Here is a 14064-nt window from a genome sequence, read left to right on the forward strand (position 1 = left end):
TGCGGGCTTCACAATGCAGCATCAGAGAGTTCTAGGTCGTGTCCCTGCCACCTCCAGATCTGCTTCAGCTTTTCAGCCAGCCTAACCATAATGCTGTTTGGAGGAATGTGCTGTCTGCATTTTTGCAATTAGTACTAAGCAAGGATGAGAGAGGAGGAAAGGTGTTATGGGGGGCAAGATAAGGACCACTGACTCAAATTAGAATTTTTTTTTTTTTTTTTTTGTGGTTTTTGGCCGGGGCTGGGTTTGAACCTGCCACCTCTGGCATATGGGACCGGTGCCCTACTCCTTGAGCCACAGGCGCCACCCTCAAATTAGAATTTTTTTTTTTTTTTTTTTTTTGCAGTTTATGGCTGGGGCTGGGTTTGAACCCACCACCTCCAGCATATGGGGCCAGACCCCTACTCCTTTGAGCCACAGGCCCTGCCCTCAAATTAGAATTTTTAAAAGAAGTCTTTTATTAACCACGGGGCTGCCACTGCAAAGTCTAAAGCAGACTAAGTGAGAGAGCATTGAGGGGTCTGAAGTTGGGGTTTTTCTAGTCTGAAGTTGGCAAAGGGCCAAACAGGTGGGCTGAAAGCAATTAGAAGTAAAAAGAAAGTTGGCAAAAGAAGCAAAAAGTGAGCACGGGTCACAATGACCTCTTTTACAGAGGCGAACCTTGCAATTTAGCGGTTCAGCCAATAGGTAACATAAAGGGCAGTTAGGTAACAATAAGGTACCATAATGCAGATCTAGCAACTAATGGATAAGTAAAACAATTTGTCACAGCACTTAGCTCATTAACTTTCATCATGACAGTACTTGGCTTATCTGTTCTTATCTTGTCTTGTTCCAGCCCGATCGATCTAAGAATAATGATGCCTGTCATCATTTCAGTTATTCTCATCTTTTTTTGTCCTTTCATCTTTTATCCTACACAGCCCCCTGGTGCACATCAGTGGCAGGCAGTATCCATCTTATGGGGGTGATGAGGCAGCTGGCACCCAAGAGGCTGCTGGAACCCATTTCAAAGAGAGTGCTCAGAAAAAAAAATATTTGAACTTTAGTGATATTAAGCTTTCATAGAGGTGAAAGAGAGGGTGTGAGGCAATCAGGAATCCAGACAACCTGCCTCTATTTGCTAGAGTCTGCTCTCTTTTGGCCCCTAAGGGCATGAGCCCAAGACAAACATGGCGGTGGCAACCTCAGGCGCGGTCACCGGCAGGAGCTGAGGATCCGGCAGCCGCGCGGAGCCAATCGCCGGGCGGGGGCGGAGGGAGAAGCTGGGGAAGCCCTGGGCTTGTGCGCAGGCGAACTGGCTTGCACCTTGCTCCCAGCTGCCGCTGGTTAAGGCTTCCCCTGGCACGATTGCGGTGAGAGAGGCTCGTCCGTGGCCGAGGCTCAGGGACAGAAGCGGGCGGAATGGGGGCAGATCTGACACAAACGAAAAGCCCAAGGGGGACGGGAATGCTTTCTTCTCTGGGAGTCGTAAGGGCTGTCTGCGGGGGTGCTTGAGAGGATCAGGTTGTGGGTTGGGAATGTTCTGATGTCAGGGTGGGAGACACAGGGCTCAAGGGGCAAGGTGGCGTCCTTGTTGAAGGGTTCTCTGGAGATCTGGGGGAAAGGGATGCAATGGATGAGATGGCTCCCAGGGCGTCTGAGATCCACACCATTAGCATAATGGCTTAACTCTGGTGGCACTTGAGGAGCTTTAAAAAAAAACAAAAAACACCGGTCTTGGCGCCTGTGGCTCAAGCGGCTAAGGCGCCAGCCACATACACCTGAGCAGGTTCGAATCCAGCCCAGACCCGCCAAACAACGATGGCTGCAACGAAAAATAGCCCGGCGTTGTGGCGGGCGCCTGTAGTCCCAGCTACCTGGGAGGCGGAGGCAGGAGAATCGCTTGAGCCCAGGAGTTGGAGGTTGCTGTGAGCTGTGACGCCACAGCATTCTACCCAGGGCAACAGCTTGAGGTCTGGGGAGAGGCCTGGGCCTCAGTAGTATTTTTTTTTTTTTTTTTTTGTAGAGACAGAGTCTCACTGTACCGCCCTCGGTAGAGTGCCGTGACGTCACACAGCTCACAGCAACCTCCAGCTCTTGGGCTTACGCGATTCTCCTGCCTCAGCCTCCCGAGCAGCTGGGACTACAGGCGCCCGCCACAACGCCCGGCTATTTTTTGGTTGCAGTTTGGCCGGGGCCGGGCTTGAACCCACCACCCTCTGCATGTGGGGCCGGCGCCCTACTCATTGAGCCACAGGCGCCGCCCGCCTCAGTAGTATTGAACAGCTCCTGGGTGATTTTAATGAGCACAGGGTGGAGAATCACTACACATGTTGCATGCCAGCTACTGAGGAAAGAGCTCCTGGGTAGATCCTCAATGGTTTGGGAGGGACAGAGGGTCCTGGAGTGAAGCTGTTGGCCCTCCAGTGCTGCTGGAGGGAGAGAGGCAGAAGATCTCTTCCCTAGTAAGTGGAAAGGTTATTTACAGCCTGAGGAGGGGGATGGGCCCATTAGTATTAGGGATACAGCAAAGGTCTCCAACTGCCCCTATGTGAGGAAGCTGGGCAGGAGACTCCAAGGGAAACAGCAAACACAGCAGTTTAGAGGCCAGCTGCTTGTTGAGAAAGGAACACATTGGGTATTATATATTTAATTTTTGTTTGTTCATTTGATATTCCCGAGGACAGGCAGAAAACCGAAATGTTTCCCTGACTCATAAATGTAGGAAGAAACTCAGATAGTGATATAGTCAGACCTGACCCAGGCTACCCATCTCCAAATTCTGCTTTTTGGTAGTTTTTTCCCTCTGCACTAATGCTTTGTGTACAGTTTGCATTTCTGATAGGAATCAGAAGCAACACTGACCCTCCTTTCTGATGCCTAACACCTCAGAGTCCTGATTTGGCCTTCTCACTTTTCTTCTATCAAATCCATCAGCCCCCACTCCCCTGAGGTTGATCAGAAATCATGGATATGCTGCTGTTTTCTTTTTTCTTTCTTTTTTTTTTTTTGCAGTTTTTGGCCGGGGCTGGGTTTGAACCCGCCACCTCCAGCATATGGGGCCAGCGCCCTACTCCTTTGAGCCATGGGCGCCGCCCTATGCTGCTGTTTTAATCTCTTTCTAGTTATTTATCTCCCAGGAGCCTCATGGGGTGAAGTGAGGAGCGTTTTTGGTTTTTTTTTGGTTTTTGGCCAGGGCTAGGTTTGAACTCGCCACCTCCGGCATATGGGACCAGTGCCCTACTCCTTGAGCCACAGGTGCCGCCCATGAGGAGAGTTTTTACACAATGCCAGAGGGCTCTTTCCAAAAAGATCTGATTCTTTCACCTCCTCACACCCAGTGCCCCTCATCTCATTGTCCTCAGGATAGAATCTTGTGAGGTTTACAAAACCCTTTCTGATCTGGCCGGATTCTCCCTCTCTGCTCTGAGCTCTCTTCCCAGATTGCTTCTGTGTTTCTTAGAACTGTGCTGTGCAATTGGTGAAAGCTTAATAAATGTTACTCTTTGTTTTTACCGATATTCTTTTTTTTTTAGAGACAGAGTCTCACTTTGTTGCCCTCGGTAGAGTGCTATGACATCACAGCTCCCAGCAGCCTCTAGCTCTTGGGCATAGGCAATTCTCTTGCCTCAGCTTCTTGAGTATCTGGGACCACAGGCGCCCGCCACAACGCCCAGCTATTTTTTGTTGCAGTTTGGCCTGGGCTGGGCTCGAACCCGCCACCCTCGGTATATGGGGCTGGTGCTCTACTCACTGAGCCACAGGTGCCCCCCTATTATCGATAAGATTTGTACTCCTGTTGCCTTGCTTTAAATGTTTTACTCAGCCATACACATCAAGCTTCCAGGGTTGCCTCTTTTTTGTTTTTGAGACTAAGCTGTTGCCCTGGGTAGAGTGCTATGTCATCATAGCTCACAGCAACCTACAACTCTTGGGCTCAAGTGATCCTCTTGCCTCAGTTTTCTAATTTTAGTAGAGATGGGGTGTTGCTTTTGCTCAGGCTGGTCTCGAACTCGTGAGCTCAGGCAATCCACCTGCCTTGGCCTCCCAGAGTGCTAAGGTTACAGGCATCAACCACTGTGCCTGGTCCCAGGGTTGCCTCTTTCTCTGTGACTTCCACAGCCAAGGTGAACAATAGTGCTAGGGGCACAGTGGAGACTGGAGATGATGGTTGTCCTATGGCTGCTGCAGCTGTTGTTCCCTAGGACTGTTGAAACCCATATTGGCCAGTTAGAAGCAAATTGACCCATCAGGTATTAAGTGAGCACCTACTGCATGGAGAAGGTACCTGGTGGAAGCAGGGCTGACCTGGCCCTGGCCTTGTGGAGCGTGTGAGCTGGAGGAAGGTAAGGGGGGGCATTTGGATTCCTGATACAGGGGTTGAAGGACCTGAAAAGGGGAGAGAACAGGGCTGACTAGACCTGTGACAGTGAATGGGCAGGATTTGACAAGATTGGGGGAGCATAGTAAAGTGAGAAAACAGCTATCATGTACTGAGGGTCTTCTGCGTGCCAGGCAGTATGCTTGGTGCTTTATATTCCTTTTGCATTTTAGCCCACAGTCATTTACAAGGTGGGCTTTTTTTTTTTTTTTTTTTTGAGACAGTCTCAAGCTGTCTCCCTGGGTAGAGTGCTATGGTGTCACAGCTCACAGCAACTTTGAACTTTTGGGCTTAAGTGATTCTCTTGCCTGAGCCTCTCAAGTAGCTGGGACTACAGGCGCCCACTACAACACCCGGCTATTTTTTGTTGCAGTTGTCACTGTTGTTTTAGCTAGTCCGGGCTGGGTTCGGACTTTCAGCCTTGGTGTATGTGTCCGGAGCTCTACCCACTGAGCTATGGGCGCTGCCTACAAGGTGGGCTTTAACATCCCCACCTTGTAGGTGAGGATACTGAGGTTCAGGGAGAGGGAGTATCTGGCTCAAGGCCACCAAAGGTGGATGGGCTGTAGAAGGTGCCAAGGGGTGGGTGGAGTTGGTTGCAGGTTATAGGATATATCACCCAGCTTATGCAACAAGGCTGGTGTGGGTTCCAAGCTGTTGTTCTCTCAGAAAGGTAGGGCTGCTGTTCTCTGCTAGGGTGGATTGAAGGTGGGGAGAGAGGGTGGGGGAAGCCTGTTTCCTGATGAAGGAATCTGGAAGGGAAACCGGTAAGAGTAACCCTGCACCTTCCACCGCAGCTGCTCTGCAGGTCAGCTGTTCACCTGGATAGGTTGCTTTGCCTCCATCTCAGGTCTGTGGTGGGAGATTTTCTCTGGCATTCTCAAACATTATTTATGTTCCTGCTCTTTGTGAGCCCCCCTCTTCTTTCTATTTTATTTTTTATTTTAGGCCCCCCCTTTTCTGACTTTCCTTCTGGTGCCCCCTCTCTTTCTCAAACTCCCTTACTTGGGGGAGGGATATCCCTTACCAGGATATTCCCCTGCTCTCACCCTGCTCTAATTGAGCCCAAGAAAAAGCCAGTGTCTGAGCATTTTCTGTGTGACAGCCATGACATTCTGGGCTTCCTGGACATTTGTTTAATCCTTTCTGTACCCCTATTAAAAAGGGGGGCAGCTGAGTATGGTGACTCACACCTGTAATCCTAGCACTCTGGGAGGCCGAGGCAGGTGGATTGCTTGAGCTCACGAGTTTGAGACTAGCCTGAGCAAAATCGAGACCCCCATCTCTACTAAAACTAGAAAAACTGAGGCAAGAGGATCGCTTGCGCCCAAGAATTGGAGGTTGCTGTGAGCTATGATGCCATGGCACTCTACCTAGGGCAACAGCTTGAGACTCTGTCTCAAAAAAAGAGGGGAATTATTATCCCATTTTATAGGTGAGGAAGCTGAGGCTCAGAAGGTTACACTCTGAAGAAGTGCAGTTGAGATTTGAACTCAGGACCTTCTGATGACAAAAGTCACACATACCCTTTGCATCTCTTTACCTTTTGAGGTTTTCATCTACCATCCCAGCATAAGTGCAGGGAGCTGGCTGGGGGAGGATGAGGACCTTGTGTGGAGAACATACCTTCTCTAGCAACAAGGGCAAGCCCCTGGGCATCTGGGTAGGGTGGGGAGGCCTCCCTCTTTTGTTTGGGGGTTGGGACAGGGAGTTCTGAAAGCCTTGGGACAATCAAAAAAAGTGACCTGGGGTAAGGTTAGGGACAGAGGCGGTATGTTGTGCTTTATAGCCCCAAAGCACCTTTAGAACAGATCTCATTTCATTTTCACCCCTGCCCTGTGTGGCTGATCCTGAGGCCTTTTCCATTGTATGGAAGATCTGAGAGGCTGGTTAGTAACTGTCTCTTAAAGCTTTAGTGCTTTAGAGTATTTTCCCATTGACTGCTGCAGGTCACACAGGTGGTAAATGGTAGAGTCAGGACTTGTGAGACCTGCAGTTATGTCTTCTTTCCACCATGGTACTTAGAAAAACAGAGCTGAGGAAACTTAGGGTGATGCATGTATCCATTATCTTGATTGTGGTGATTGATGGTTTCTCAGGGAAAATGCATGTATATGGCAAACTTACCAGACTGTACACTTTGTTTTTTTTTTTTTTTGTAGAGACAGAGTCTCACTTTATGGCCCTCGGTAGAGTGCCGTGGCCTCACACAGCTCACAGCAACCTCCAACTCCTGGGCTTCAGCGATTCTCTTGCCTCAGCCTCCCAAGTAGCTGGGACTACAGGTGCCCGCCACAACGCCCAGCTATTTTTTGGTTGCAGTTAAGCCGGGGCCGGGTTTGAACCCGCCACCCTCGGTATATGGGGCCGGCGCCTTACCGACTGAGCCACGGGCGCCGCCCCAGACTGTACACTTTGAATACATGCAGTTTATTGTTTGTCAATTATACCTCAGTAAAGCTGTGTGGGGAAAAGAAAAAGAGAAAAACATTTCCTTCAAGGATTCAAGGGCCCTAGGAAGACCCCCCATCCTCATGCCAGGGGGCGAGGTCAGATGGTGTAGCCTACCTGGGGAAGGGTCTCTGGGATAGTCTCTCAGACTTAGCAACTGGTTTCAGGTCGTTTTGGCCACTTCTCTACTTCCCTCACCATTAGGCATAGACGGGCACATGGATCTCTTGAGTGAGTCACCACTTGTTCTCCAGTGAGCTGGAGAGAGCCAGTGAGATCCCCTCCTCATTCTCCCCTTAGAGCCTCTTGTGTTCTCCCTGAGAGGGAGATAGAAGGCCAAGACATAGGTCCTGCCCTTGAAAACCCCACAGTCCTAGGTCCTGCTCTTGAAAACCTCACAGTCAGGTGGGGGCAGGTAGTCAGGAGTGTCTGCTGTGCAGATAGAGCAAATGGGGTGCGGGGGCGGGCAGGCACAGTGAGGCCTAGCTGTTGGAAAAGGTCTTCTGAAGAATGGGGAGTACAGATAGGGAGGGTGCTGCCTGTGGGAGGAAACTGCGAGGAGGCTGGCTGGGCTGGACAGGCTGGAAGAAGCCAGGGGTAAGGGTGGGTGGTGGCCTTGGAATGCTAGGCAGTGACAGCCCCTGGGGCATGGTGCAAAAACAAGTTTGAGTCTTAAAAAAAAGAGACAGAGACTTAAGGCCTTGCTGCTTAAAATGTCATAGATCAGCAATTTGAGCATCACCTGGGAGCCTGTTAGAAATGCAAGATCTTGGCTCAGCTCCCGTAGCACAGTGGTTATGGCGTCAGCCACGTACACCCAGGCTAGGGGGTTCAAACTCGGCCCAGGCCAGCTAAACAACAATGATAACTGCAACAAACTGCTGGGCATTGTGGCAGGTGCCTGTAGTCCCAGCTACATGGGAGGCTGAGGCAAGAGAATCACTTAAGCCCAACAGTTTGAGGTTGCTGTGAGCTGGGATGCTACAGCACTCTACTGAGGGAGACATAGTGACTCTCTAAAAAAAAAATAAAACAAAGAAATGCAAGATTTCAGATTCCTCCCTAGACCTACTGAGTCAGAATCTACATTTTAGGCTGGGGGCCAGGTGACTCACGCCTATAATCCCAGCACTCTGAGAGGCCGTGGCGGGCAGATCACCTGAAGTCTTAAGTTCGAGACCATATTGAATTAGAGCAAGACCCCCACCTCTAAAAAAAAAAAATAGCCAAAAATAGCCATAGTGTGTGGCAGGCGCCTGTAATCCCATCTACTCAGGAGGCTGAGGCAACAGAATCTCTTGAGCCCAAGAGTTTGAGGTTGCTGTGAGCTATGACACCATGGTACTCTACCAGAGTGATAAAGTGACTCTGTCTCAAAAAAAAAAAAAAAAAAGGAATCTACATTTTAACAAAGTCTGCAGGTGACTCATATACATAATACAATTTCAGCAGTGCTGGAATAATAAAAATCAAACTTTTTTCTTTTTTTTTTTTGAGACAGAGTCTTACTCTGTGGCTCTCACTAGAGTGCTAGGGCATCACAGCTCACAGCAACCTCAAACTCTTGGGCGTAAGTGATTCTTTTGCCTCAGACTCCCAAGTAGCTGGGACTACAGTTGCCTGCCACAATGCCTGGCTATTTTTTTCTTGCAGTTGTCATTGTTGATTTTAGCTGGCCTGGGCTGGGTTCAAACTTGCCGGCTTTGGTATATGTGGCTGGCGCCCTACCCACTGAGCTACAGGTGCTGCCTAAAAATCAAACTTTTATGTCCCTTCCCACTCCTTGTCCTTCTAGCTGTTGGTCTTTGTGCAAATGTCTGCTGTCCTTTGTTCTCTTTTTTTCATGTAACACATTCTTGAGTTTCTCTCCCCAGGTGTTGATGTTACCCACAGGAAAACCCTTTCTGGAAGGGGTTGAGCTTGCTCAGCCAGTGCCTTTGTTGCATTCCTGGGCTGTGTTTAGCTTTTTGCTGCAATGAACATCTCTGAACATGTTTCTTTGGGTTAGTTTCTTGAGGTGAAATTTCTGGGATCAAAGTGCACAAGTCAGCAATTCTCTTGCCTCAGCCTCCCAAGTAGCTGGGACTACAGGTGCCCGCCACAATGCCTGGCTATTTTTTGGATGCCAATCACATCTTATCACTTTTATCACCAAGCAAACATCACACCAGTGTTTCCCTGTTCTTCCTGACAATTCATGGGAATCTGATTTGAGAGGTCAAGTGGCAGAAAAGGCTTTAGAGTCAGGCAGGCCTGGATTGAAATCTGTTACTTTTTTGCTGTGTGACATTGGTCAAATTACTTAATATCTTGAGTTTAGGGTTGCTCTTCTTCTTCTTCTTTTTTTTTTTTTTTTGAGACCGAGTCTCACTCTATTGCCCTGGGTAGAGTGCTGTGGCATCATAGCTCACAGGAACCTCAAATTCTTGGGCTCAGGTGATCCTCTTGCTTCAGCCTTCCTAGTAGCTGGTACTACAGGTGCCCGTCGCAATGCCTAGCTAGTTTTAGAGATAGGGTTTCTCTCTTACTCAGAGTGGTCTTGAACTCCTGAGCTCAAGCAATCCACCCATCTCAGCCTTCCAGAGTGCTAGCCCAGCTGGGTTGCTCTTCTATAAAATCTAATTGTGCTATAAACTTTGTAGGGATTTTGTGAAAATATTAATGACACTACTAGCATCTGTCTATTGAGTACTTTCTGTAAGTTACTTCATTCACTCCTTAAGTTCCTCTGCAAAGTAGGCATAACCATCCCCTCTTACCTTTTATAGAAGAGGAAATTTAAGCTCAGATTCAGTGGCTTGCCTGAGGTTTTCACTGTAAGTGCCCAGGCCCAGTGTTGTCACATTTAGACTGTTAAGGTTGCAAACATGGATGGAAAAAAGATACTGAGCATCCAGCCCCAGCACATGACCTGGCTCGGCACTTGGGTGTCTCCTTTCTCTTACCACAGGCTTTATCGGTTTCCTCACATTACTTCCAGAGTAGTGGCATCAAGCTTAGCATTGTTTCAGTTGTACTTCATCGCCAATTCCCCAGCTTTGTTTTAAGTACAAACTCTCTCTCAGTGGAAATGAGTTTTTAAATGACTCAAAGGTTTGGGTTAAGAGCAGAGCTGGTCTGCTGATCTGATCCCTGCTAACTGGTTCCTTCTTCCCCAGGGACAACCATGGCAAGACTGCCTGTGGCCATGAGCCCTCAGTGCTCCTGGGGCTGAGGCTGAGGCTGTGGCTGGCAGCCATGGGGCTGGGATGGCTCCAGGCCTGGTTGTTGGGGCTTCCCACAGCTGTGGTCTATGGCTCCCTGGCCCTCTTCACCTCCATCCTGCACAATGTGTTCCTGCTCTACTATGTGGACACCTTTGTCTCAGTGTACAAGATCAACAAAACAGCCTTCTGGGTTGGAGAGGTAGGGCCAGCACTGGGTAGGTAGCTGCAGTGGGAGACGAGAGGATGCACAGTCTGCTAGGTAGATGACAGGGGCTGGGTCCTGCCTCGTCAGGGGCATGGGGCAGACCAGGTTTTCTACCAAGACTCAGCAAGAAAAGCTGATAGAGGCCTTGATAACATCTCTGTGGGAACTAGACCAACTTTCCTGGCCACTTTTTGTATACTCATATGTATAATATAATATAGTCACATATGTTAATTTAATCAGCTGGATACCTGTGCCAGCTGGCCCCTAGATGGGTGGGAGTTTGATGGGGGCAGTGGCTAGCAGAGTGGTGTTTTTTTTTTTTGGAAAAAAAAGTTTTATTATACTCCATTGTTTTTTTTTTTTGTGGGTTTTGGCCGGGGCTGGGTTTGAACCTGCCACCTTCGGCATATGGGACCGGCGCCCTACCACTTTGAGCCACAGGCGCCTCCCTATACTCCATTGTTATGTGACATTCCAAAAAATGGAACACTAGGCAAAACACTTGCTATATTGTACATAATGTATAAAATCATGTTTCTTATCTCAGACAGAGTGGGTTTTAACAGTAGAATTGACATGAGCAAAAGTTTGCAGGCAGGAAAGCTGTGGCCATCTGTGAGGGGTGGTGAGCAGGCTGGGTTAGGGAGAGCCCTGGAGAGGAGGCTGCTTGGAGCCCACCTACCCCATCTCTCCTTTGCCTGCAGATGGTGTTTCTCCTCTGGAACAGCCTCAATGACCCCCTCTTTGGCTGGCTCAGTGACCGCCAGTTCCTCAGCTCCCAGCCCCGGTTTGTGTCTTAGGGATGGCTCATAACTGGTTCAGTCCCATCCCACTGCTCCCAGGGCTAGAGAACCCCTTCTTCCTGAGTTTGGGGTGGGGAAAGGAAGGAGACAACGTCAGAGGTTGTCTATGTCTCTTCTTTCCTGGGGTCCGAGGAAAGCTGTGTCCTGACTGAAGGAGTGGCCTTGACTAATCCTGGCCTTGTTTGTCAGGGGAAGAGATTTACCCCAGCTTGGCTTAGCTGTCCTGCACACACCCTCTGCTGCTTCCAGAAGATTCCTTTACCCCACCCACCCCTGCTTGAGCTATCCTTGCCCCCAAGCCTGAGAAGTGGGTATCCTACCACCTTTTGGTCATCAGCCCTGACAGCCTAGTAAGAGAGGAGATTGGGGCAGAAGAGAGTGAGTTGTGCTTCTTAAATTGAAGGCTGGGGAATTGGGGCACACTCTAGGCCTCCATCCCCACTCTGGGGTCTGGGTGGGGGGAGCTGGGACCCATCCAGGTTGAAAGGGCATCTGTCAACAGCTCTCCTTTCCCTGGCAGGTCGGGTGCTGGGCTCTCCTCCAGGGCCGTGGTGCTGGCCCGGGTACGGGCACTGAGCTGGCATGGGCCGCTGCTGGCGCTGTCGTTCCTGGCATTCTGGGTGCCCTGGGCCCCAGCTGGCCTGCAGTTCTTGCTGTGCCTGTGCCTATATGATGGCTTCCTGACGCTCGTGGACTTGCACCACCATGCCTTGCTGGCTGACCTGGCCCTCTCAGCCCACGATCGCACCCATCTCAACTTCTGCTGCTCCCTCTTCAGCGCGGCTGGCTCACTGTCTGTCTTTGCCTCCTACGCCTTTTGGAACAAAGAGGATTTCTCCTCCTTCCGCGCCTTCTGTGTGACACTGGCTGCTGGCTCTGGTCTAGGCTTTCTGGGGGCCACTCAATTACTGAGGCGGCGGCTTGAGGTGGCCAGAAGAGAGCCAGGGTGCTCAGCATTGGCTGTGGATGGTGGGTGAGTGGCCAGCCCTGCACTCTCTGAGTCTGATTTCAGTCCTGGGTCCCCTGGCTGCTAGGTGGCTGCCCTGGGGTAGGGATGACTCTGGTCCAGTCCCAGGCAATTTCCAACTCCCTTCTGCCCCATAGCCTGTGTGGAGAGGAGCTGCCTGTGGGCAGTGAGGAAGTGGGCAGCATCACCTTGGGCCAATACCTCCGGCAGCTGGCACGCCACCGGAACTTCCTGTGGTTCGTGGGCATGGACCTGGTGCAGGTATGGGAAGCAGTCCCAAGGTCCCTCCATGGCTGGGCTGTGCCTCACTCAAGGGGACAGTTTCCTCAAGGACTGGGAACTCGGTTCTCAGCTACCTATGGAGACTGCTGGATGATTCAGTGGCACAAACACAGGTTGGGTCGTCAAGAGACCTGGACTGTAGCACCATCTAAGCTCCATTCTTCCCATATGATCTTAGGCATGTCTCAGCATCCCCGGGCAGTCCTGTCCTCACCTGAAGTGAGAATGAAAGATGCTCCCAAGGCCGGGCATGGTGGCTCATGCCTATAATCCTAGCACTTTGAGAGGCCAAGGAAAGATTGTCTGAGCTTGCAGGTTCAAGACCAGCCTGAGCAAGAGCAAGACCCTGTATCTAAAAATAGCTGGGCATTGTGGTGGGTACCTGTAGTCCCAGTTACTCTGAAGGCTGAAGCAAAAGAATTACTTGAGCCCAAGAGTTTGAGGTTGCTGTGAGCTATGACACTACTGCACTCTATGAGGGCAAAAGTGAGACTCTGTCTAAAAAAAAAAGATGATTCTTCTTTTGGGGACTATGTGACAATCTTAAAACACCAAGTGTTACACCTAAAACACATGTAGTATATAACCATGTAGCTAGACTTAGAAATAAATTGTTTCTATGTCATGAAAAATGTGTTTCATGGGCGGCGCCTGTGGCTCAAGGAGTAGGGCGCCGGTCCCATATGCCGAAGGTGGCAGGTTCAAACCTAGCCCCGGCCGAAAAAAAAAAAAAAAAAAAAAGAAAAATGTGTTTCAATTAAAAGCTTTAATTGTTCCAATACTATTTTATCATGTCTTCTAACAAAATCAGGTAAACAGTAGGAATGTGGTTTTATTTATTTATTTGTTTATCTATTTATGACAGAGTCTCACTATGTCACCCTCAGTAGAGTGCTATGGTGTCACAGCTCACAGCAACTTCACACTCTTGGGCTTAAGCGATTCTCTTGCCTCAGCCTCCCAAGTAGCTGGGACTACAGGCACCTATCACAATGCCCGGCTATTTTTTTGTTGCAGTTATCATTGTTGTTTAGCTGGCCCCAGCTGGTAACGGAAACCCGTCAACCTGGGTGTATGTGGCCAGCACCGTAACCACTGTGCTACGGGTGCTGAGCCTATTTATTTATTTTTGAGACAGAGTCTCACTTAGTTGCCCTGGGGCAGAGTGCCATGGTGTCATAGCTCATAGCAACCTCAAACTCCTGGGCTCAAGTAATTCTCTGGCCTCAGCCTCCTGAGTAGCTGAGACTATAGGCACCTGCCGCAATGCCTGGCTGTTTTTAGAGATGGGGTCTCGCTCTTGCTCAGGCTGTTCTTGAACTCCTGAGCTCAGTCAGTCCACCTGCCTTGGTCTCCCAGAGTGCTAGGATTACAGGAGTGAGCTATTGTGCCCGGCCATGGAATATGGTTTTAGATTTTGTTCTGGGGTGTTACGTTTACTGACATGGGAATATGGGCCTGCTCTTCTGAGGACCAGGGGATGTGTGCTCCCCTCCTGGCTTGCAGGCTCCGCATTGGCCCTGTTGGTTTGCAGGTCTTCCACTGCCATTTCAATAGCAACTTCTTCCCCCTCTTCTTGGAGCACCTGTTGTCAGATCACATCTCCCTCTCCACGGGCTCCATCTTGTTGGGTGAGTGCGTGCCTCAGGCAGATCAGAAGGAAAGAGGCTTGCACCTCAGAACTTCCAGCCCAGCTGCAGCATGGCCATATTACCATCTGGGACCAGGTGGCAGAGGGTGGGGAGTAATCTGCAGTGCCTTCCCAGAGGGAGGGGTAGGAGCCT

At 50.0% G+C, this 14064-nt stretch overlaps 1 protein-coding gene across 2 annotated transcripts in view; it reads left to right on the top strand.

The window, feature by feature from the left end:
- Window positions 1–1281: 1281 nt before the first annotated feature.
- The window catches only part of MFSD13A (major facilitator superfamily domain containing 13A), a 294129-nt gene continuing 281346 nt past the window's right edge, over window positions 1282–14064 (top strand). The window contains exons 1-6 of one of the 2 annotated variants that reach the window (XM_053583061.1): window positions 1282–1355; window positions 9973–10219; window positions 10933–11015; window positions 11552–12004; window positions 12136–12259; window positions 13815–13911. In XM_053583061.1, the coding sequence (XP_053439036.1) occupies window positions 10052–10219; window positions 10933–11015; window positions 11552–12004; window positions 12136–12259; window positions 13815–13911 (925 nt within the window). In that variant the 5' untranslated portion in view covers window positions 1282–1355; window positions 9973–10051. Of the gene's footprint in view, window positions 1356–3966; window positions 4329–9972; window positions 10220–10932; window positions 11016–11551; window positions 12005–12135; window positions 12260–13814; window positions 13912–14064 lie in introns of those variants that run through there. The other variant, XM_053583062.1, reaches the window with a different exon arrangement.

Source organism: Nycticebus coucang, chromosome 3, assembly GCF_027406575.1.
Source record: "Nycticebus coucang isolate mNycCou1 chromosome 3, mNycCou1.pri, whole genome shotgun sequence".
Taxonomy (NCBI): Eukaryota; Metazoa; Chordata; class Mammalia; order Primates; family Lorisidae; genus Nycticebus; species Nycticebus coucang.